The sequence below is a fragment of the Leucopleurus acutus genome (assembly GCF_964270905.1).
Source record: "Leucopleurus acutus genome assembly, chromosome: 14".
NCBI classification, from domain to species: Eukaryota; Metazoa; Chordata; class Mammalia; order Artiodactyla; family Delphinidae; genus Leucopleurus; species Leucopleurus acutus.
In genome coordinates, this window is record NC_139156.1 from 12,286,517 (window position 1) to 12,310,164 (window position 23,648).

Below are 23,648 nucleotides of genomic sequence, written 5' to 3' on the forward strand. Positions count from 1 at the left end.
GCACACCCACCCACCCACCTTAGAAGTCTATTGATGACAAACTATCAGCGGTTGTTTGTCTGAAAAAGACTATAATTTGTCTTTCCTCTTACATTCTTTACTTGCAGGGCATAGACTTCTAAGGTTGCCTTTTTTTCCTCCTCAGCATTTCACTCAGGTGTCTTTTACTTGAAAAAAATTTATTTTCATATTCCCAAAATGTCCCAGGACCAGAAAATTAGTACGGTTCCAGGCCCAGAGAATCAAAACCGTGTGCTAATTCAAAACATATATGCCATTAATTAATATGAGGGAGCATTGTCTGAAATTAAATCATTCTAAGTGATTGGTCAAAACATTTCATTTAGTGCAGAATATATTGGGAAAGTATGTGTAGGGAAGATGAAACAAATGTGGACACTGAAGTATATCAGAGACAATTTCTCAGTGACTGAAGTGATTCTTCACTTCACACTAATTGCATATCTGTAGAAATAAAGATTCATTAGTCTCATATAATATACTGCTATTGCAGGGCTTCCCTGGCGGCGCAGTGGTTGAGAGTCTGCCTGCCGATGCAGGGGACACGGGTTCGTGCCCTTGTCCGGGAAGTTCCCACATGCCGCGGAGTGGCTGGGCCCGTGAGCCATGGCCGCTGAGCCTGCGCGTCCGGAGCCTGTACTCCGGCAACGGGAGAGGCCACAACAATGAGAGGCCCGAGTACCGCATAAAATTATAGATATATATAGATATATATATAGATATATATATAGATATATTGCTATTTCAGAGGAATCAAATAAATTATAATAGAGTTACATAATCTTTCTTCCTTGTCCCTCAAGACTCTCATACATAATCTCAAATTTGTAGTTAGATTTGTGAAACAGCATACGGAGAGTGGCATTTTTAAGTTTAAAATTTCTGGCCTCAGTGTACGGAAGAGTTAAGGAACTTTTTAAAAGTTCTTGAATAGCTCAAACACATTTATTTTTTAAGCCACTCTGCTGTCCCGGTTGTTTTCCTCGATTTTGAGGGTTTGGGTCGTGTGGGCTGAGGCTCAAGAGCAATCCTGCCAAGGGCCGCCCTGGGCACTCCCACCCGTTTATTATGGCGAAGCGGAGCTTCTACTGGCCCCCTAGCTCCATGGTCAAGCAAAAGCTGGGGCTGCAAGGCCCTCTGCAGTGCGAAACCCTGTAAATTGGGTGAGCGGGAGAAAAACACCGGTGAGACGGGAAGCCTGGGGCACACCGACCGAGGGGCAGCCTTTAAGCGCGTCTTCAGTCGCCCGCTCATCTCCCCGTCGTCCTGGTAACCAAGCTCTGAACGCGCGTGCGCAGCCAAACTCCCTTATCACGTGAGGCCGGGCCGGGGGCGGAGCCGACGAATGCTCCTCCGGACTGGTTGCCCAGTTCCTCTCCGCGTGGGACCAGCCGAGGCGGGGCGAACCTCTGCTGTACTGCGTTGGGGTGGCTCACAGCTCCCGCCCCTTTTCGTTTAGCTTTCTCGCGGCTGGTTCCTCGCACCACGTGCCCTTCTGGCCGCTCCCCCAGCTGCCCTTTCCAGCTGCCTGTTGGAAGCTGCTGTAAAATGTCGTGACGGGCGCTGCTGCTTTACGGCTGCCTCTCCCTAAGTGGAGCCCTGGAGCGCCCACCGCCGTCAGCCCTGTCTCTACGAGTCGGCCGGGCAAGATTGAGAGACCCGGCGCGCTGCTGCCCTCCCCGCTGCGCCCGTTCCGGCCCTCGGCGATGTGAGCTCGAGGAGGCTGCGGTGCCCCCCCCGGCCTGGGGTTGAGACGGGCGGCAGGTGCCTGTGAGGCGGGCGGGTGCTGGGGGCCTGCAGGATGGAGGAAAGCATGGAAGAGGAGGAGGGGGGCAGCTACGAGGCGATGATGGACGACCAGAACCACAACAACTGGGAGGCCGCTGTGGACGGCTTCCGGCAGCCCCCCCCACCCCCTCCGCCCCCCTCTTCGATCCCAGCCCCTGCCCGAGAGCCTCCGGGGGGTCAGCTGCTGGCGATGCCTGCGGTCTCCGTGGACAGGAAAGGCCCCAAGGAGGGGCTCCCGATGGGGCCACCGCCGGAGCCGAATGGGGTGATCATGATGTTGAAGAGCTGCGACGCGGCTGCCGCCGTGGCCAAGGCGGCCCCCGCCGCCACCCCCACCTCCAGCATCAACATCAACACCTCCACCTCCAAGTTCTGTGAGTACAACCTTTCGTCTGCAGCCTTGGCTTTTCTCCTTCCCACCCGGACGCCGAATCCTTCTCTCTCGGCCATCCCGCTTCCTTTGTTTCAGGCCTGGGTCTCTCCTCCCCTCCCCGCCTCCCTCCCCCGCCTCGTTTGGTGTCCGCGGCCGGCGCCGGAGCGGCCCTGGCTTCTTGTATTACCTGGCCTAAAAGAGCAGCCTGGTTACGCACACAGCCCCAAGTTCTCCTACAAACGCGAGCCGTATCATGACTGGCTATCTCTCAGCATCAGGAAGCTCTTTTCTTCTCCGTTCCCCCTTAAGTTTCACCCTCAAACGTGAAGGGAAAATAAGGCTGTCCGAGTTTCGTTAGGGAGAGGCCTTCAGTTTGTTTTTTGCAACCAGGGGAAAAAGAAATCTGGCCGCTTGTGTTTCTGTGCTTTTAGCCAGTCTGCGTTAAACAAGTCAGGAATTAGAAAGTTGACCTATATCTACGCTTCGTTCTTTCCCTTCTCCAGTGCACGCCTTCTGCATCCCGATAGGGAAATGTATGAGTTGCTTCTTGAGTAACAGCAGCGCAGTGGGAGCTGCGACATCCGTTTTGAAGCTAATAATGTATAAAATTACTTTTTCAAAGTCTACACTCATAAGAATAAGCCATTCGGTATGTGTCCAAATCTAAGATTGTGGTCAATGTTGAACTTTTATGTTAGTCATCTGCCCTAACGCTCAACTGCAGGCAGAAAGATTTAAGACCAAAATCTGTTTTGTAACCGAAACTATCTCCAACCAAGGATGTATGCTTCCATAGCTAGAAAGAAAAGTGCGTTTGCTTTAAGTGGTATTTTTGGGGGCTGGTGATGGTGGAAATTGACCGTCATAGCGAGATTTTTCTCTCCTATTAATAACTGCAAGTTTTGAATGGCATCTGGTAAAGAACTGGAGATTTCATTTCTAGTTGCTAATTTTATCAAGCTGTACCAGTAATTGTCCAGTTAGCTGTGCAAAGAAAATATCTGCCTTGGTTCAGATGTATAGTCATAGCCTTACACATTTTTTTTTTTTTTTTTTGGAACAAGCACATAATCTTATTTATTTGCCTTCAAGATACTGCTTTAGTCAGAGACATTCATATGTAGGTATGGTTGGTAAGATTTGTCTACGATTTTTTCCGTATTATGTGTGCATGAAAATAATGTTTATATTGTATAATTTGTGTGTTGAAGTCTATGCAGTGAAACCAGACCTGGGACACAGTGGCAGGGTGACTTATCTAAATGCTGAAGGAAGCTTGCTTTAGTGTTTCAACCAAGTTCATTTTAAGAGTTCAAAAAACAGCATACAGCTAAGAGCAAAAATTAGTGAAATTAGGAACAAAAGAAAGATTTGCCAAACCAAAAGATTGTTTTTTGAAATTAATAAGCTAAACGGACCTCCGATTTTTTAAATGCAAATACAATAAGTGATAACTGGGAAATAGGTACAAACATGAGGTGTTTAAAAGAAGAGTTTTATGAATTGCTATGGGTTTATAAATTTGAAAGCCTAGAGGAAATGTGTAAATTCTTAGAAAACTACAAACTATGAAAGTTGGTAACAGAAGAAGTAGATAGCTTGAGCTAATAAATATTTTTTTAATTTATTTTATTTTTATTTTTGGCTGCGTTGGGTCTTTGTTGCTGCGTGTGGGCTTTTCTCTTTGCGGCGAGCGGGGGCTACTCTTCGTTGCGGTGCGCGGGCTTCTCATTGCAGTGGGTTCTCTTGTTGCGGAGCACAGGCTCTAGGCGCGCAGGCTTCAGTACTTGTGGCACACGGGCTCAGTAGTTGTGGCTCGCGGGCTCTAGAGCTCAGGCTCAGTTGTTGTGGCACATGGGCTTAGTTGCTCCACGGCATGTGGGATCTTCCCGGACCAGCGTTCGAACCCATGTCCCCTGCATTGGCAGGCGGATTCTTAGACACTGCGCCACCAGGGAAGCCCGAGCTGACTAATAAATATCTAAAAACTGAAATAGTAAAACGTCCCTTTCAAAAACTCTGGATGAAGATAATCTTATAATTGAGGTGCAATGAGCTTTTAAATAACAATTCCTTTTTAAAAGTTGTTCTGGGAAATAAGAAAAAGAGAGAGAGAGAGATGCCAAGCTCATTTTATGAAGTTAGTGAAATCTTGATTCCAAAACTAGGTAAAGTTGATATGAGAAAGTTATACATCTGTTTTCAGTTATTAGCATAAATGTAAAAATCCTACACAAAATACTAGCTCTTCAAACCCAACAATGTGTTAAAAGAACCTTGATCCATAGAGTTTGTTTTAGGAATGTAAGTGTGGTTCAACATCCATTTGTCTTTTAATGTAATTTATCTTATTAGTAGACTAAAGGAGAGTATATGGGTTCATCATTCTCTCTACTTTTGTATATGTACTTGAAAATTCCCATTAAAAAGTTTTAAAAAAATAGACTAAAGGGAGAGAATTCATCATTATTTCGATACCATAAAATTATTTGATAAGATGCAGCACCCATATATGATAAAAACTCTTGGCAAGCTTGGAACGCAGGATAACTAAATGATGGTCATTACCAAACACCTACAGCAAATAGTAATACTTAACAGAGAAATTTCAGATACATTTACTTTAAGGTCAGTAACAAGGGACTTCCCTGGTGGTCCAGTGGTTAAGACTAAGCGCTTCCACTGCAGTGGGCACGGGTTCAAACCCTGGTTGGGGAGCTAATCCTGCATGTGGCATGGCAAAAAAATAAATAAAAAGATCAGTAACAAGATAAGGATGCCCTCTGTCATTGTTACTGTTTAACATAAGAAAGGTTCTGACGAACACTACAGGGAGAAAAATTAAAAGTATAAGTATAAGAAGGGAAGCAATAAAACTCATTATTTGCAGATAATATCACTTATCTAGAAGAACCATTAGAATCAAGAGAAGCTATTAGAACTAGTAAGAGTTTAGCAAGGTTACTGGACTTAAGATCACCCTACAAAAGTTAGTAGCATTTACTACACTAGCAATAACCAATTAGTAAAGGTAATCAAAAGTAAACATTGTAGGGCTTCCCTGATGGCACAATGGTTAAGAATCCGCCTGCCAATGCAGGGGACACGGGTTCAAGCCTTGGTCTGGGAAGATCCCACATGCTGTGGAGCAGCTAAGCCCGTGCACCACAACTACTGAGCCTGCACTCTAGAGCCCGCAAGCCACAACTACTGAGCCCACGCGCTGCAACTACTGAAGCCCGCATGCCTAGAGCCTGTGCTCCACAACAAGAGAAGCCACCGCAATGAGAAGCCCGCGCACCGCAAGGAAGAGTAGCCCCCACTCAACGCAACTAGAGAAAGCCTGCGCGCTGCAACAAAGACCCAACACAGCCAAAAATAAATAAAATAAATAATTTTTTTAAAAAAAGTAAATATTGTATACAATAATAGCAAGAAAACTAGTCTCTAGGAATTACCCTAAGTACATAAGATCTTTAAGGAGAGAACTTTAATAAGGAGCTAGAAGAGGACCTAAATAAATGGGAAAACTTTCCATGCTTTTGGGATTGGATTACTTATTGTTGTAAGGAAGTCAGTTTTCTCCTTTTTTTTTTTTTTTTTTTTTTGTGGTACGCGGGCCTCTCACTATCGTGGCCTCTCTTTTTGCAGAGCACAGGCTCTGGACGCGCAGGCTCAACGGCCATGTCTCTCGGGCCCAGCCGCTCCGTGGCATGTGGGATCTTCCCAGACCAGGGCACGAACCCGTGTCCCCTGCATCGGCAGGCGGACTCTCAACCACTGCGCCACCAGGGAAGCCCCAGTTTTCTCCATTTTAATCTATAAATTTGATTAAACTGCCGTCAAAATTCCAGTTGGTTTGTCTGACAAACTCAATAACCTGATCTAAAATTTATATGGCAGGTGGGATAAAGTCTGTGAATAACTAAATCAGTCTTAAAGTTTTGCTTTCGTGGGGGCTTGCCTTACCAGAGGTTAAGATACTGTTTCAAAACTATAGTAATAGAAACTAGTATAAGTGCAAGAACCTAAAAAATACACTGGGGGAACAAATTGGAGAGCAGAGACTTACCTATATGTTCAGGAACTTAAGATAAAGGTGGTATCATAAATCATCAGAGAAAGGAGTCATGTTGCTAGAAGAGTGGCTTACTTTATGGAGAAAAACCTACCACCACAGATGGGATGAACTATGGATAATTAAAGATCTAAATGTGAAAGGAAAAGTTATAAAATTAATGGAAGACAATGTTGAAGAAGCTCTTTCCCTAGGGAAAGTTTTATCTCCTAAAACTTACAAAGGTGAAAAAGTAATGACTTTGATTATATAAAAATTAAAGGTTTTCATTCAGTGACAGACAGATGAAAGAATTAGGGAAGATATTTGCAGTGCCCAAAATTGCCAAGGGATTTAGCCTTGAATTTATTCAGCTTTTGTTTGTCCCCCAAAGCATTTTACCTTCATTTTCTAAGGATATTTTTGCTGGATATAGAATTCTAGATTGATAATCTTGTTTTGTTTTTGTTTTTCCTTTCAATACTTTAAAGATGTCTTTCCATTGTCTTCTGGCCTGCATTATTTCTTTTAATAAATGTCTGAATATTCTTATCTTTGTTCCTCTCTAGTAGTGTGTCCTTTTTTTCTGGCTGCTTTTAAGATTTTCACTTTATCTTTCACTAAATCAAATTTAATTTGATTGTGATATTCCTTGTGGTAGAGTTTTCTGTAGGCTTATTCTTGTTAGTGTCCTTTGAGCTTCTTGGATTTGTGGGGTTCTAGAATTTGTCGAATCTGGAACATTATCATTCATTTTATATTTTTTCAGAATTACTGCCCCATGCCCCTCAGTTGCATATATGTTACGCCACTTGTTATTGTACACTAAATCACTGAGGCTCTGTTCATTATCTTTTTCAGCTTTTTCACCCCCCTCTGCTTCAGTTTAGATAGTTTCTATTGCTGTGTTGTCTCTGGTGTCTAATCTGTTGTTAATTCAGCAAGAGTTCCAACTGTTTTTAACATAGACTGTCATTGAGTCCAGGTTTCAGTCAGTTAACTGAGCAAATTGTTATAACCATATCTGGTTTCTTGAGATACTGCAGTGAATGAAGAATCTTCAGTAAGTATATTCCTTTTGATAACTTAAGTCTTACCTAAAGTTATGTTTCAGTCTTTAGAATTCTTAATGTCTTCTGAGAGTCCACAGTGGTGTACCTCAGAGATATTATGGGTTCTGTTCTAGACCACTGCAGTAAAGTGAATATCACAATAAAGTGAATCACACAAATTTTTTCATTTCCCAGTGCGTATAAAAGTTACGTTTACAGTATAGTATAGTCTGTTAAGTGTGCAATAGCATTATGCCTAAAAAAAAAATTGAACATATCTTAATTGAAAAATACTTTATTGCTAAAAAATGCTAAATATCATCTGAGCCTTTAGCAAATCATAATCTTTTCGCTGGTAGAGGGTTTGAAATATTGCGAGAATTACCAAAATGTGACAGAGATGCAAAGTGAGCAAATGCTGTTGGAAAAATGGCGCCGATAGACTTGCTAGACTCAGAGTTGCCACAAAACTTCAATTTGTAAAAAGCGCAGTATCTGCAGAGTACAATAAAATGAGGTATGCCTGTAGTTCTTTAGGAATGAAGGCTGGCTCCTGTTTGTTTAGATTTGGTGCTTCTTCCCCTGGGAAATTTGATTTATAATAGTTGGAGGTTTAGAGGCGGTAAGAGCTGCTTGGAGTAAGGCGTGAGGAGAATCTGCATTCCCTTGCAAGGCTCCAGTCAGTATTACAGCAGGGGAGCAGGGACTTCAGTCAAGTAAAGATTAGCCTCATATTGGGTGGGAGGGGTGCTTCTCAGGTAGGGAAGGCTCAGTGAGTTTTGTGAGGTCAGGGTTCTCAGATTGATCAAACTCCACCCCATTTCAGGCCTCAGGGTCTTATCATTTCACAATCAGTGCCCTAACTTTTACTTAAGAGATTATTTTCATATGGTAATTCTGTAACTTGCAGAATCACTCTGTTTGATTTTTGGCTGTATCAACCCTATACCTATAACAATTAAGAGGTTCTTTTATGCATTCATGGATGCTCTTCGGTCCTCTGTTTATTGAGTTAATCATTTTCTTAAAGCTTTCACCTGTCCTCAGAATCAGCCCACTCCACAGTCCTTGTCTTTCTTTTTTCCATCATAATGCACTTAGCAGTCTGCCATGCTGTTTTCTTCAAGAAGAACTTTATTCCAGGTATCTACAGGTGGTAAGTAATTCTTTGCTGCTACATGCCATGTACTATTAGTATTATGTTATCTAATGGTGGCAATGTCATCATTGCCTTTAAATCCAAGTAGATTGGAAAACTAAAGCCAGGTTCCTAGCTTTTAAGAGTCTGTGTCCTGTAACTCCTCTGGTACCAAATACTTTAATCAGTCAGTTCAGTGCAAGAAAATACTCTAGGTATCTAAAGCAACAGGAGATCAAATAGCAGAAATTGGGTCCATTGTAAATTGTCGGAAAGGTCAGAGGTATGAAGTCAGTGAGGCTGCTCGCCTAAAGCTGCATTCCAGAGGACAGGCTGCTGCTTCTGCAGCCACCACCGCCATTCTTACATCGTCACACTTGCCTCCCTTATCCTTGAAGTTGGTGACCAGACACTGGAACTTGGAGTTCGGCTGCCACAAATTCTGGCGTCTCTAACCTTACTTGCCAGAACCACCAGCAGCAATAATCTGTCCAAATCTCATTCAAATGTATCTCATTGATGGAATGTAATTTGGGAAGTGTAATCACTTAGTTCAGTTTTTCATTGCACATTAGTCAGCTTGATAATTACCCCCAAATTTCAGGAGCTTATGGACCAACAAAGGCTTATTTCTTGCTCATGTTGTGTTAGTGGCTGACGGTTGTGGCTTTTTACATGTCATCTCATTCTGAAGCGCAGCTCTTTTCTGGGTCCTGTCACTCTTGGCAGAGGCAAAGAGAAGAGAGTGGACAGCAACACACAATGGCTTTTAAAGCCTCTGCTCAGATGTAGCATATGTCACATCTGTTTATATTCCAGATATATTAAACAGGCTAGAATGGTTCCCTGTCTGAATGTGTTGGGGCAGGTGGGACTGGAGCGTGAGGATAAAGGGCACTGAATGGCTAGATGGAAGGGGGGTGGGGTGGGATCTTGGCTTGACTGATGGTACTGTGCCATGATCTCAGGATAATTATGAATCCACTGCACCAAAAGCTTCTCCAGATGAATAAAATTTTCACAGTATTTTTTAATTGAACTCAATGAAATTATTCTTTTCTTTAAATTAATGACTCAGAAGTATGTTAAAATTGACTTTTGAATTTAGTGAAAGTGTTAACTGACTTTAGTAAATCCTAACTAAAGTTGCTCTACTTGATCAGGTCCTACCTGCGTTTCCAGATTGGTTGATTCTTTTACAAGTGAATCAGTTAATGTATTCAGGCCTTAAAATATGCACTGTTCGCAGCATCCGTGGTGGTTATTTGGTATCTTCTTGCCTTCCAGCTTAGTGGAGTTGTGCTGCAGCAGGCATCACTATGGTATCGATCGATTGTCCAAATTTCAGGATCTCATTGGGGATCTTGTGTTGCCGTTTTTTGACATGAAGCACAAAGTGACAGTGATGAAACTGTAAGAGAAAGCCATCGTAATGTTTATGTAAGGCCCAGTCCCAAATCCCTAAAGAAAATGAATGCTGTTCACTTTCTCTTTAAACTGTAACTCTGTAAGCCGCAGACCATATATAATCACGTTGTGAACTGTTAAATGCTATATAAAAAATGATTGTGGATATTCTTTTATAATATGCCTTGGCAGGGAAAACTGGCCTTCCATTTTTCTTCCTACTTTTGTAGTTGTTTGCCTATTAACCTCTGTAGTTAAGAGTATAGATAAGTAATTTGTAGTTGCAGGTGTGCTGACTAGAATGGCATTTTATCCAAACAGATATTTATTTATCGTCTTCTGTATGCTAAGGTAATATTTTAGCCTCTGGTGATGAATGAGACAGAGTTTAGTGTGGTGGTTGATGGACAGATGATTGTGATACATTATAATTAAGTGCTGTGGTAAAGTTATGTATGTACATGGTAGCATAGAGGGAAAAAGAATCTTTGAAAATGAATAAAAGTTTGTTAGGAGGACCGAGGTGGCAGGGTTGGGCTTGAAGAGACTTCCTTTGCAGAGGGAGAAGCCTGTGTGGAAGACCCAGAGTTGAAATTATTGTAGGAACATAGGGTGTGAGGAGGGAGTGGCACAAATTAAACCTAGATCGATAGAAAGGTCTAGATGCGAAGGGCATGCTAGGTTAGAGATGGGATTTTCTTCTGCAGGAATAGGGGCCACTGAAGTATATTAAGGGAGTCAACTTGGTAAAATTTGTCTTAGCATGTTAATATAGATTAGAAAGGAGAGAGAATGGAGGCAGAGAGACTGGTTACGGGGTTTAATTATTGTAGTCTAGGCAAGAGATGACAGCCTGAACAAATAAAGCATTGGAAGAGAGGTGGTTTCCGACTTTGGAAACATTTGGGGACTACAGTCTGTAAAATTTGGGTGGGAAGAAGGGAGGATAAGGATATGGTAGGCGTATAGGTAGGGGTGTGTGTGTGTCTTTTTTAAGTTGTCTGTGGAACATTTGGGTGGAGAGGTCCAGTAGGCAGTGGGTAAGCTGAGCTTTCTCATTTCATGCACTTTAGAATATTGGAAGTGCTGATACAAAAATTTAGTTTCACCAGATTTGTTTTTACCTTTCTGAGGATTTGAGTTTCACCAAACTCTTTGGTCTTCGAACAAAACAGCACAGAACTTTGCTTTTATATAGGCTTATACTTTAAAAACTTAAACTGTATAAAAAGATATATAATGAAAATCAGTGATTCCTTCCTTTGTTCCTTCCCATTCCTGGACCTGTGACCCAGAGTCAATTATTTTTAATTCATTTAGTTGTCTCTTCTGGTATTTATCCACACATTTCAATGTGCTAATATTGTTATTAATTAATTAGTTAGTTTTATATTACCTGTTGACCTGTTATTTCCACGACGTTTTAGTTCTCTTATACCTCTACACACCTTACCTCTTTAATTCTTTAAATAACACAATTTTTGGTTCAAAATAAACCATATTTACATTACAACTAAATAATCACTGAAGGGCCAGGAGTGTACTCAGATTACATTTTCTTTCACATCAAACTCTGCTATTAAGTTGCCTTGTTTATACTTGCATAGTTTTTGAAAAACTGATTCTTAAAGTTTTTCAACATCTTTATCACATCCACCATATACCTGTCACTGGTGTTTTTGAAATGCTCAGTTAATCAGTATTTCCTTTTTGTCTGCTTGTGGAGCTGTTAATCTTCTTGTTCCTGTTTATTTCTTAGGGCCCACAGTTGCCACTCATGGACTTCCCAACAGGTGGAATGATTGTTACTTGATGTCTTCCTTTTTATTTATTTATTTATTAAAAGTTTTGTTAAAAGTTGAAATATAGTTGATGTACAGTATTATGTTAGCTTCAGGTGTACTGCGTAGTGATTTGACATTTGCATACATCATGAAATGTTCATCACAATAAATCTAGTAACTGTCTCTCCCCATACAAAGTTATTACAATATTATTGACCACGTATCTTAAGCTGTATATATGGTACAACATATATACATATGTGATTGTTTTCAGTTGATGATCTCTTAGGTTTGAATGCCTTCTAACAACGATACATTTTTATTCCCCCCATCATGTTGAATGTTTCTGATGTTGTATTTTCCATCTTTTTGTTTTGTATATCCCTTAACTATTTATTGTGGTTTTAGATGATTTTACTACTTTTGTCTTTTAACCTTCCTACTAACTTTATAAGTGGCTGATCTACTACCTTTACTATATGTTCGTCTTTACTAGTGAAATTTTTCCTTTCATAATTTTCATATTTTGAGTTGTGGCCTTTTCTGCTTAGAGAACCCCTTTATCATTTCTTGTAAAGCTGGTTTAGTGGCGCTGACCTCTTAGCTTTTGCTTGTCTGTAAAACTCTTTATCTCGCCTTCAAATCTGAATGATAACCTTGTCAGGTAGAGTATTTTTGGTTTTAAGTTTTTTCTTTCATCACTTTGCAAATATCATGCCATTCACTTCTGGCCTGCAAAGTTTCTGCTGAGAAGTCAGCTGTGAGTCTTTATGGGAGTTCCCTTGTATGTAACTAGTTGCTTTTCTCTTCTGCTTTTAAGATTCTCTCCTTATCTTTAATTTTGCAATTTTAATTATTATGTGTCTTAGCGTGGACTTCTTTCAGTTCAACTTGTTTGGGAGTCTCTGTGCTTCTTGGAATTGGATGTCTGTTTCCTTCCCCAGGATAGGGAAGTTTTTAGCTACTGTTTCTTCAAACAAGTTCTTTGCCCCTTTCTTCTCCTTCTGAGACCCCATAAAGTTAGTATGCTTGATGTTGTACCAGAGGTCTCTTAAACTATCCTCATTTTTAAAAATTATTTTTTCTCTTTTTCTGTTCAACTTGGGTGATTTCTACTACTGTCTTCCAGATCACAGTCTGTTACTCTGTGTCATCTAATCTACTGTTGACTCCTTCTAGTGTAATTTTAATTTTAGTTAATTGTATTCTTCAGCTCTGTTTGGTTCTCAGTATTTTCCAGCTCTTTGTTGAAATTCTCACCGTGTTCATCCACTCTTCTGGGCTAGGGAGCATCTTTATGATCATTACCTTGATCTCTTTGTTGAGTAGATTGCCTGTCTCCACTTCGTTTAGTTCTTTTTCTGAGGTTTTGTCTTGTTTCTTTGTTTGGGACATGTTCCTCTGTCTGCTCGTTTTGCCCAGTTTTCTGTGTTAGGTTGGTTACATTTCCCAATTTTAGAGAAGTGGCCTTATGTAGGAGACATCCAGTGGGTCCCAGTAGCACACTCCCTTCTGGTCACCAGAGCTATATGCTCAAGGGGTGCCCCTGTAGGGCTGCCTGTGCCCTTCTTTCATGGCAGGACTGCTACGGTGGGTGTGCTGGTAGGCGGGGCTGGCCCCCAGCCTGACTGTGAGGCCCTGCCTCATGCAGTGGCTGCCGGGCTGCTGGAGGGCAGGGTAGGCTTCCCAGCTGTCTGCCTGGCCCTGGGGCTGGGGCTGGCCTGTTGGTGGGCGGGTAAGCCCCCAGTGCTAATAAGCTAGGGGGAGGATTCCAAAACGTCACTTGCCAGTGCTGTGTTATCTTGGTAGAACGAACTGCCCAAAATGGCTACTGCCAGCATCTCCATCCCCAGGGGGAGTTCCAGTTGCCTCCTGAGGAGGCTCTCCAGGATCAGCACATGGGTCTCACCCAGGCTGCTTTCAATTTACTGCCTCTGTGCTGAGATTTGAAGTGTGTGAGATTTAACGTATGCCCTTTAAGAGCAGAGTCTGTTTCCTACAGCTCTCTGGCTCTCCTGGACATAAGCCCTGCTGGTTTTCAAAGTCAGATGTTCTGGGGGCTCATCTTTCTGATGCAGGAACCCTGGGCAGGGGAGCCTGATGTGGGGCTCAGAAAGAATCCTCACTCCTTGGGGAGAACCTCTTTGATTGTGATATTCCTCCCATTCGTGGATCGCTGACCTGGAGTTGTGAGTCCTGACAATACCGCGTCTCACCCCCTCTTACTCAGCTCATTGTGGTTCCTTGTTTAGGTATGCAGTTGTGGAATATCTTTTCTGCTAGTTTTTAGGCCGTTGTCATAGATAGTTGCTCTGTAAGTAGCTGTAATTTTGGTGTATCCATGGGAGGAGGAGTGAGTTCAGGGTTTTCCTACTCTGCCGTCTTGGCCACCTCACTTCATGTCTTTCTTTTTACTGGTGTGTTTCCATGTATGTGTGTGTATGTACAGAACATATCTGCTGGCAGTCTGTTGGGAAAATGTGTATGGATAATAATATCAGGTCTTGAATATATAAAAATGCTCACTTGATTGACTGGGTATAGAATTCTTACCTAATGATTTTTTTTTAATTTTATTTATTTTTGGCTGCATTGCGTCTTCGTTGCTGCGCATTGCAGCGAGTGGGGACCACTCTTCACTGCGGTGCACAGGCCTCTCACTGCGTTGGCTTCTCTTGTTGTGGAGCACTGGCTCTAGGCACGCAGGCTTCAGTAGTTGTGGGACATGGGCTCAGTAGTTGTAGCTCCCGGGCTCCAGAGCGCAGGCTCACTAGTTGCAGTGTATGGGCTTAGTTGCTCTGCAGCATGTGGAATCCTCCTGGACCAGGGCTCGAACCCGTGTCCCCTGCATTGGCAGGCGGATTCTCAATTGCTGCGCTACCAGGGGAGCCCCCTTAAGTAATTTTTAAAGTGTTGCTTCATTGACTTTAAGCTTGCAGTGTTACAGTGGAGAATTCAGGTGCCATTTTTATTCTTGTTATTTTGCGTGTGGTCTTTTTTTCCCTTTGGAAAATTATTGGGATGTTTTCTTAGGTAAATGAGTCAGTGTTTTTCTCCCTTTACATTTTCTCTCTTCTCCCTTTTCTCTGGAATTATTGGTAGTCAAATGTTGAATTTCCTGTTTTGATCTTCTAAGTCTGTTAACTATTTTTTAGTATATTTTATTTCTCTTAATGTTCTAGGAGAGTTTCTAGGTGTTTACTTTTTTCTTTTCGATTTTTTTATGATAAAGGCATTTATGATGAGATAAATGCTTTTATTTATTCATTCATTCATTCATTCATTCATTCATTTATGGCTGTGTTGGGTCTTCATTGCTGCATGCGGGGTTTCTCTAGTTGCAGTGAGCAGGGACTACTCTTCGTTGTGGAGTGCTGGCTTCTCCCGCTTCAGAGCATGGGCTCTATGATGCGCGGACTTCAGTAGTTGTAGCACATGGGTTTGGCTGCTCTGTGGCATGTGGGATCTTCCTGGACCAGGGCTCGAACCCGTGTCTCCTGCATTGGTAGACGGATTCCCAACCACTGCGCCACCAGGGAAGCCCTTCTTTTGGATTTTTAACAATGGCTATATATTTTTAATTTTAGGAGCATTTGGAATTCTCCTTTTTCATTACTGTTACTAATTTTTATCTTCTCAGCATAGTAATTATAGGTTTTTTAAAAAGTTTTCTTTTGTTCTTTTAGTTCTTTGCTTTTATCTTTGCAGTTTTTGTTTGTTTTGATCTCTGATGTCTGAGACTTTGCAAATATTCGTGATCCTTAGCTGTCTATTCGTATTTAAAAGTGAAAAAGGCTAATTGGTAGTTCAGTGTTTACAAGGGACCTTGCCAAGTGTAAGTGTTGGGCTTCACTTCGGGTTAATTGGATGCAAAGCTGCTATTCTTGGGGAACTGCCAAATAGTATGTGAATGTCTTTTCTCTGGGGCTGTTCCGTTTCTCTAGGGAAGGATCTTCTTCCTTTCTGGGAGAATGGTAGGGTTGGGTAGGTGGGGCAGGAAGTAAAGACACTTCTCCTGGCCGATGGCATTCTAGAATTAAAGAAAAGGAGCAGGGTTAGATGTTTGAACATTTCTTATTTTGACTTTTGACTTTACTTAAATCTGCCAGCCCTGTGCTTCCCACACACCCACACACCCACCCGCCATGTATCTGTCCTGGAGTCCCAAGCTTTTACCTTTCAGTTTCTGTGCAGGATAACTCTTGTCTTTTTTACTGTTTAGTCTACAGACTTGCAACCAATCTTCACCCTTCCCACTCCAGCCACCAGCTCTCTGCCTCTAAACCTCGCTCATTGTATCCTGTCCTTAGGTCCTGAATTTCTCAGGGTCCTGCAGGGCAAGATTAGCTCACTATTGGTGTTTCCACCTCAGCACACACTGCCTTATGCTGCTACTTCAGAGTTACTTTCCTGGTCTTAATGCCATGGAGAGTTTGACTTGTTGAAATCTTGCAGGAAAAACAATTTTAGAACTACGGCAGATGTGCAGTTAGCATGGTTTGCACATATGTAATCACAATTGAGCAGATACTTTCTATTTGAATATTGTGAGATTCTGGATTAGTTGGAGTTGGAGCCATAATGGATGTTTTGATAGCACTTGACCTTTTCATATATGTACTTTCATAACATGTTCATAGTGAGAACTGTGTCACAGGCTCAAATGTGATGTTGTAATTGTAGAATAATGTGCAGTAACTATTCTAAAGTAATGTATTGATAGATTTCAATCTTGCTGGTAGGTCACTGCAGCTACTTTCTAAGATAGTAGTGATGAAGGAAGTTTCTACTGTTCTGTTTTTTCCTCAATTTGAGAAATGTGTCATTTCTAAGCAGTAAAACAACAGTGGAGTGTGTTTTCTATACAAGTTTTACAGTGTTTGGGGGAAAGAAACATGTCATTTGAAACAAGGCAAAGCAGGTTATATGGTTTCATATAGTTAGTATGTTATAAGCCTTATCTGGACCAAAATGTTATCTAGTTATTTGTTTATATAAATATAACTTAACCTAAACCCCAAACCCTATAACTTAGAAACTTCCCAAACACATGCAATTTAGAACTTAAAACTTAGAAACTCCCCATAGAGCATATAACTTTTAAAAGTTTTTAGCCTACTTCAGAAACAGTTGCTTCATTAGGACTTGACATTAGCTATATCATCTTTTACTGGCGAGTCAAAATATACCCGAGTAGCTGGCACAGCTTTTGTTTTTTTCCCCCTAATATGGAAAAGGATCTTTAAAGGATTTGGTCACCTCTATTACTATTTTTTTCCCAACTTGGCAGTTCTCTTAGGAGCAGCTAAGTGTTACTTTTTCCTTTGCCAGGATCAAATTATTTTCCTTTTGAGAGAAATAAGTAACAGGGATTTTGTTTTTTTTAAATAAAGAGTAAAACTCCATTTATTTGTTAGACTACACAGCCTTGTTCTGATTCTGATTCTCTTCCACTCTGACTGATCTTTTTCTTTATTCCCAAAGGCTTCTCCCCATTCTGCAGGCTTTGTTCTTGGCCTTCAGCTTCTCTCTGTCCATTACTTGAAAGATTTCAGACATCCCCTTGTGCTGGAGGAAGAATAATATTCTACCAGGTGGTAATGTTTTGGACCACACAGATTTACAAGATTGTTATGGGCTTGCTGTGACAACAAGAAGTCGTAATTTTTCTCTTAGAGCACGTACCCTAGCCAGAGTTAAAAGGAAGGCCCAGAGCTTTTTTCTACTAGTCCATCTGTCAGATTATCTAATTGTAATTAGTTACAATTAATCTGAAAGGTCACTATGTTTGAGACACAATTTAGCCTGTTTAATTGGGCTTAATCATTTATTTCATAATTGCCAATACTGTATTCTTCTTAAGGAGCCAGTTCTTAATGAAAGTGGCCTTTTTGGTGGGGAGAAGGGACATGGAAGAGTAGAACTTTAATGCTTTTTGGACATAAAACAGTTCCTAGCTGCCCTTTAAATTTTTTTCTGTGCTACGTTTACACCTTTGACTCTCCAGTTCGAGTTTTTCGGAACCAACAACCACGTGCTAGCAATGGAGAACAGAGGAGCACCTGTGACCCTTGGCTGTCCTGAGCTTGAATAGGAGCATTAGGCAGTGTTTCTCAAAGTAGCCGGCATAAGAATCACCTGGAGGGGGCTTCCCTGGTAGCACAGTGGTTGAGAGTCCGCCTGCCGATGAAGTGGGACACGGGTTCGTGCCCCGGTCCGGGAAGATCCCACATGCCACGGAGCGGCTGGGCCTGAGAGCCATGGCCGCTGAGCCTGCGCATCCGGAGCCTGTGCTCCGCAACGGGAGAGGCCACAACAGTGAGAAGCCCGCGAACCGCAAAAAAAAAAAAAGAATCACCTGGAAGGCTCAAATGGATTTCTGTATCACGTGTTACACGCTCCCCACTTTTCTGACTCCCTAAGTCTGGGTTGGGGCCTGGCAGGTTGCATTTACATTAAGTTAACAAGTTTCCAGGTGATGCTGATGCTGCTCTGGTATCAGATTTTGAGAGCCACTGATAGTAGGTAGTGGCCAGTCTTTGCAGTAGACCAAGAATGAATTAATAATACCTGCTATAGTTTCTGAATATATCCTCCCCTTACAAACAAATAACAAGAAAAAAAAACTCAAAAGGAATATCTGGTAGGGCTTACCTGGTTTGCTTTAGCCTGTGTGAAACCAAATGCACTTCAATTTTTAATTCCAGAGCTACTAATAAGTAGTATGCCTTGGACTTTTTATATTAAACATTTATTTTGACTTCCATTAAATTAATTTACTTCACATACATTATTGAATACCTATCATATGATAGTTTGGAGCTGGGGCTCTAGCGCTGAATTCCTTCACCAAGGGGCTTATGTGTAGTTTGAGGAAGATTGATAATAAACACATAATGTGTCAAGTGTTGATAAGTTACTTGGATAACAAAGTATGAGAGTTGAACATATTTATTCCTGTCTGGTATGAATTACATATCCCTAATAGTTTCTCATTTATTAGCAGTCTGATAGTATTTCCTGAACCTTAGATTCCAGCTATTCCATGTGTTTTAGATTTTATTTCACTTTATTTTAGTAAAGGTAAGTTGTAGTACTTTCTCAATAGAACTGAGGCTGTGTGAGCTTGTTATCATATGAGTTTCAAGGTTTAAGCCTTGTGGCGTGATGTTATGAGGGCAACCTGAGGGTTTTTACATTTTGTGAACTTGAATGTCTCTAGAGGGCATATGCATTCTCCAGCTCATTGAAATGCTCACTGCTCTTTTTTATTCTTATACCAGGCCTGTTTTACTCACTTATGTTAATGGCCTGGGCCTTGTAGGCATTTGAGTTTAGAATACCTTCTTTAAAAAAAAATAGTGCACTTTTTTCAAGCTGGAAAATCTAACCTAGGTAAAATGTAGTTATTTAATGGTAATTTCATTTTTGTTTAGGTTCCATGTTTCATATTTTTTTTGGTTAGTCTGAACTTTTTTGTGGGCAAAGTTGAAGGCGATTGATTACATTTCTCTAGCTAGAGGATCTAGTTTTAGAATTCAGGACTGCACGTACGCGCGCACACACACACACACACACACACACACATACACACACTGTGAGGCTGTGCATGTCAAATGTTGGATAAACCAAACAGCTGATATATTTTGTTTGTTTTAAGTCAGAGATTGGGTTGAGATTAGCAAGAAATTCAATATCTTAACATTTTCTGGATTGTCATTTTAAGTGTTGACCACAGATTGGTATGAAAAACCTTCCTAATCTTTGGCTAAGTGTATGAATACCAACTAGTGCTCGTTCTTCGAACGCCCTGTAGCTCTGCAGATGCTTCTCTGTGTTCTGCTTTCCTTTGCTACTGTGGTGAAGATTGGGTGGCTCCTGAGAAGAAAGTCACGTTAGCCAGTGTCTTAGTCTGTTCATGCTGCTGTACCAGACTGTCATAGACTGGGTGGCTTATATATCTCACGTTTTTGGAGGATGAGAAGTCTAAGATCAAGGCGCTGGCAGATACAGAGTCTGGTGAGAGAGCCTGCTTCCTGGTTCATAGAAGGCCATCTTCTCACTGGGTCCTCACGTGGCAGAAGCGGTGAGGGAGTTCTCCAGAGATTCTAAATCCATTCATGTGAGGGCCCCGCCCCCATGACCTAAAAACCTCCCAAAGGCTCCACCTCCTAATGCCATCACATTGGGGGTTAGTGTTTCAACACATGAGTCTTGGGGGGACACAAACATTCACTCCGTAATAGCTAGCATGTAAGTCAATTGGTTTTCTGTTGTTTTTCAAGCAAAATATATGTGGAAATATAGCTTCTTTTTAGATGTGGAAATAGGATTTAAGATTTTCTACTGTGACTTGTGCCTTTTTCGTTTTGGTTTGAAAGTGTGTTTTCAAAGATATTTAAAACCAGAGCAGTTTTTTTTTTTTTTTTTAATGCCACATGAAAGACACCTGAGAGGCATCAGAAATCATTGCTTCTGTGGAACTTCATTCTGTCCTTACAGCTGCGGGACTTCACATCTTAGGTTCTTCTTCCTCTGTCACATCTTTGACTTGGAGATTTGCCAAAGTGAAACGTGTGCTTGGGAAGCAGATGTCTCCCCAGCCACGGCACAGGGTGGAGTTAATTGAACCGAGTGGTCCAGGAACCCATGGGGTTGGTGTGTTCATTCTTGGCTTTCAGTACTTGAAGATTTCTTTCTGAGCTTGTCACTTACCTTCCTTAATTCCCAGCGTTTGGTGTAGAGCAGGTGTATGATGTGGTTTAGGTGGTAAACACTTGATAGGAGGTTCAATAACCTAGAATCACATAGTGAGAAAGTTCTTTGTTTTTCAGTTACTTAAAAAAAAATTTTTTTTTTTTAATCCTTCTGAAAGCAGAAAGGTGGTATTTTGGAGCTAGCGTGTAACACTTCTCAGCATCTGCCGATCTCCTTTATTCACAGGGAAAGCAAGCTTCACTCAGAACCTTTAAAGGCAGTAGGACCTAGCTAGAATTTAATAACACTGTGTTTATTTCTGTATTGCACATGACACTACTTTTCTGTTTTTGATCAATTCTTATTTTGTTTTAAGTGCGAGTAGTTTTATGCACAAGGGGGTGATTCTAGGAAGCACCTGCAGGAGTGTGGAGACAGAGACAGGGATGGTAAGGAAGCCATAAAGAAGGCAACACTGCGGCGACTGGAGTGGAATCCCAGTGGGGACTTGGGAGTCAGTGCATACTCACCCAGAGTAAAGGGAGACGCTGGGTACTTAAACTGAGTTCTCATTAGTCATTACTTGATGGTGGCTCCTGGGGGTGTTAATTCTCTAGAACTTCCAACTGGCCTCTCCTTCAGGCAGAGCAACCCCGGCAGCCAGAGAGAACACTGGCAAATAATGGTAGGTGTTGACAGTGGCCTTTGTGGATCACTGTAAATGGGTGGGGTACCAACAGTTTCAGCTTCTCCTACATCCTCGTCATCTTAGTCAACGGCAACCCCATCCTTCGGTGCTGAAGGCTAAAAACTTTAGAGTCATCCTTGACCCTTCTCTCACATCTCACATCCAAACCATCAGCAAATCTTGTTGGCTCTACCTTAAAATATATTCAAAATCTGACCTCTCCTCTTGCCCTCACTGCTACCACCTACTCCAATCCCCCATCGTCTCACAGCCTTCTAACTTAGTTTATTTCTAGTACAGAAGCTGGAATGATCCATAGAAAATCAAAGTCAGATTACATCACTGCTCAAAACCTGCCACATGTCCTCATCTTAGAGTGAAAGGCAAAGTCTTTCCATTGCCCATAAGGCCCTCCAGCATCTGGCCTCCTTCTCCCTTTTGTGTGTGTGCCTGTGTATGCACACGCATGTACAGTTCTTTCTGTTTTTAGTCTTCTATGTAGTCAAAACATTCCTTTCCTCTCCATTTTCTTCCTATTTTTTTTTTTAGTGTGGGTTGTGTGATTCATTTGTGAATTAGATTCATTTGCCACAGTTTGCCGTTCCATCTTTACCACTACATCCTGGGTGAAACTTTGTGTTTTTTTTCATACAGTGAATGTACTTTTTATAGTGTATAGTTCTGTTGGTTTTGACAAATGCATGTATCATGTGTATACATGTATACAGTGTATCCGCTACCGCAGTTCCATACAGAAGAGTCCATTGTCTTAAAAATTCCTTCCTGCTTCCCCTTTGCAGACAGTCCTTCTTTCCACCTTCCAGTCCCACTGGCAACCACTGATCTGTTTTCCTCCCTATAGTTATGCCTTTATAAATAAGTGAGAGTCTTACCATATGTAGCCTTTTTGGTCTGATTCTTTGATTTAGCAGAATACATTTAAGATTATTCTGTGTTGTGTAAATCAATAGTTCACTCCTCAAGTGTCCTTTAAGTATATTTAAGCAAAAAAAAAAAGTGAACTGATTTAAAGAAAATATTAAACAAACATGATATAGGTGGCACATAGACATGAGAAACGTCTTGAATGACTAAAATTTGGAAATCAGTAGTGTGATAGAAAGATGCTAGGTCAAGGCTTTGCTTTACCTGGTACCTCTGCCAGTGATTAGCTGTGTGCACTTGGGGAAGTCAACCTTCTGCTCTTGAGTTTCTGATGAAAATAAACAGTAAAATGGCTGATCCAGTAGTTGTTAGCTCCTACCATGGTTCATAAGACACAGGGTATCTTAGGTGCTTTGGGTAGCTCTTTTTAACATTAGCATTTCATTGTTGTGAAGCACCCATCACCCCTGGATTTCACAGTTGTTAGGACAACCTGTTACAAATGCTTTATTAAATCTATCATGGAGGAATAAGAGCCAGCCATTAAGAATGAGGTACACCTTCAATGTAAGGCTCCAGTTCATCCACATTTTTTTTTCTGTTGGGCTTTTCTAAAGGATAGGCTAGGGAGAGCCTGAGTCAGAGCTGTAGTCATGTCCAGGAGGTACTGGTGGTGCGATAAATCTCTGTGAGTTTTTAGCACTGTAGCATTTGGAATTTAATTTCCATAGTCCTTTCCCTAGGTAGATTTCCCAGAGCTGTCTGTAAAGATGGATTGGAGGTCATAGTTTCCCAGAACTTTATCGTGGTTCGTGCATAGGCCATCTTGTCACATCGTTGGCAATGTGTATTTGAGGGTCAGTGCATGTTAAGAACTCTCCACTGATAACGGAAAGTGGGAAAGGGAACCAGAGATAATTGCTGTTTTGTTTTTATTTTTAAAGATGAACAGATTCATAGTAATTCTTTTTTAAATCATAATTAATGGCTGCTTAAAATCCCTGGCCAGGTTGGGATTTTTGAAATTGGAAATGGGATAATAATTGAGTTGTATTTAGGTGACACAGTGTCAGTGTAAAATCAGAGAGTAAGTGGGAGGAATTTGAGAATGCAAAATTGATTTGTGTTTATTTTACATGTGGCACATAGTAATATTAATTTTACTTTTTACTTTTAGTAATGAATGTTATAACTATTGAAGATTATAAGAGCACATACTGGCCAAAATTGGATGGTGCCATAGATCAGCTTTTAACTCAGAGTCCTGGCGACTATATCCCCATATCCTATGAACAGATATACAGGTAAGTCAAGATTTAATTTGCTTGGGTTTTAGAGGGTATAGTGAAGTTTACAGCAACTTGAATTATGACAGTTTGTATGCATATAATATATGATACCTACATTAAGGCTCTGTAAGTTATTTATATGTTCCGTACTTGTGCATTGGGGGTTTGATTTATACTTTTTGCTTCAGAATTGGTTTTCAAATGAAGATAGTGTTAATCCTACCTCAGCCTGCCACGCCCACCATACATAATGCAGAAATTATAGAGGTCAGTGGAAAAAGACAAAAAATTTGTAGTTTTAGTATCACAGGGAGATGTTAGCTTAATCTGTTGATGTTTGTGGCACACAAGTTTAACTATCTTTGGTTATTTTGTTTCCCAGCTCCTGGTAAATGAAGTAGCAAATCAATGAGGACTGGGGTGGGTTGTGAGATCAGCCCAGTCACAAGAGGAGGAAGTGACAACTGTG

At 41.3% G+C, this 23,648-nt stretch overlaps 1 protein-coding gene across 1 annotated transcript in view; it reads left to right on the top strand.

The window, feature by feature from the left end:
* The first annotated feature begins 1,640 nt into the window (after positions 1-1,640).
* Positions 1,641-23,648, top strand: part of CACUL1 (CDK2 associated cullin domain 1) — a 64,631-nt gene continuing 42,623 nt past the window's right edge. The window contains exons 1-2 of the mRNA XM_082853997.1: positions 1,641-2,183; positions 23,068-23,194. Of these exons, the coding sequence (XP_082710123.1) occupies positions 1,823-2,183; positions 23,068-23,194 (488 nt within the window). The 5' untranslated portion in view covers positions 1,641-1,822. The remainder of the gene's footprint in view (positions 2,184-23,067; positions 23,195-23,648) is intronic.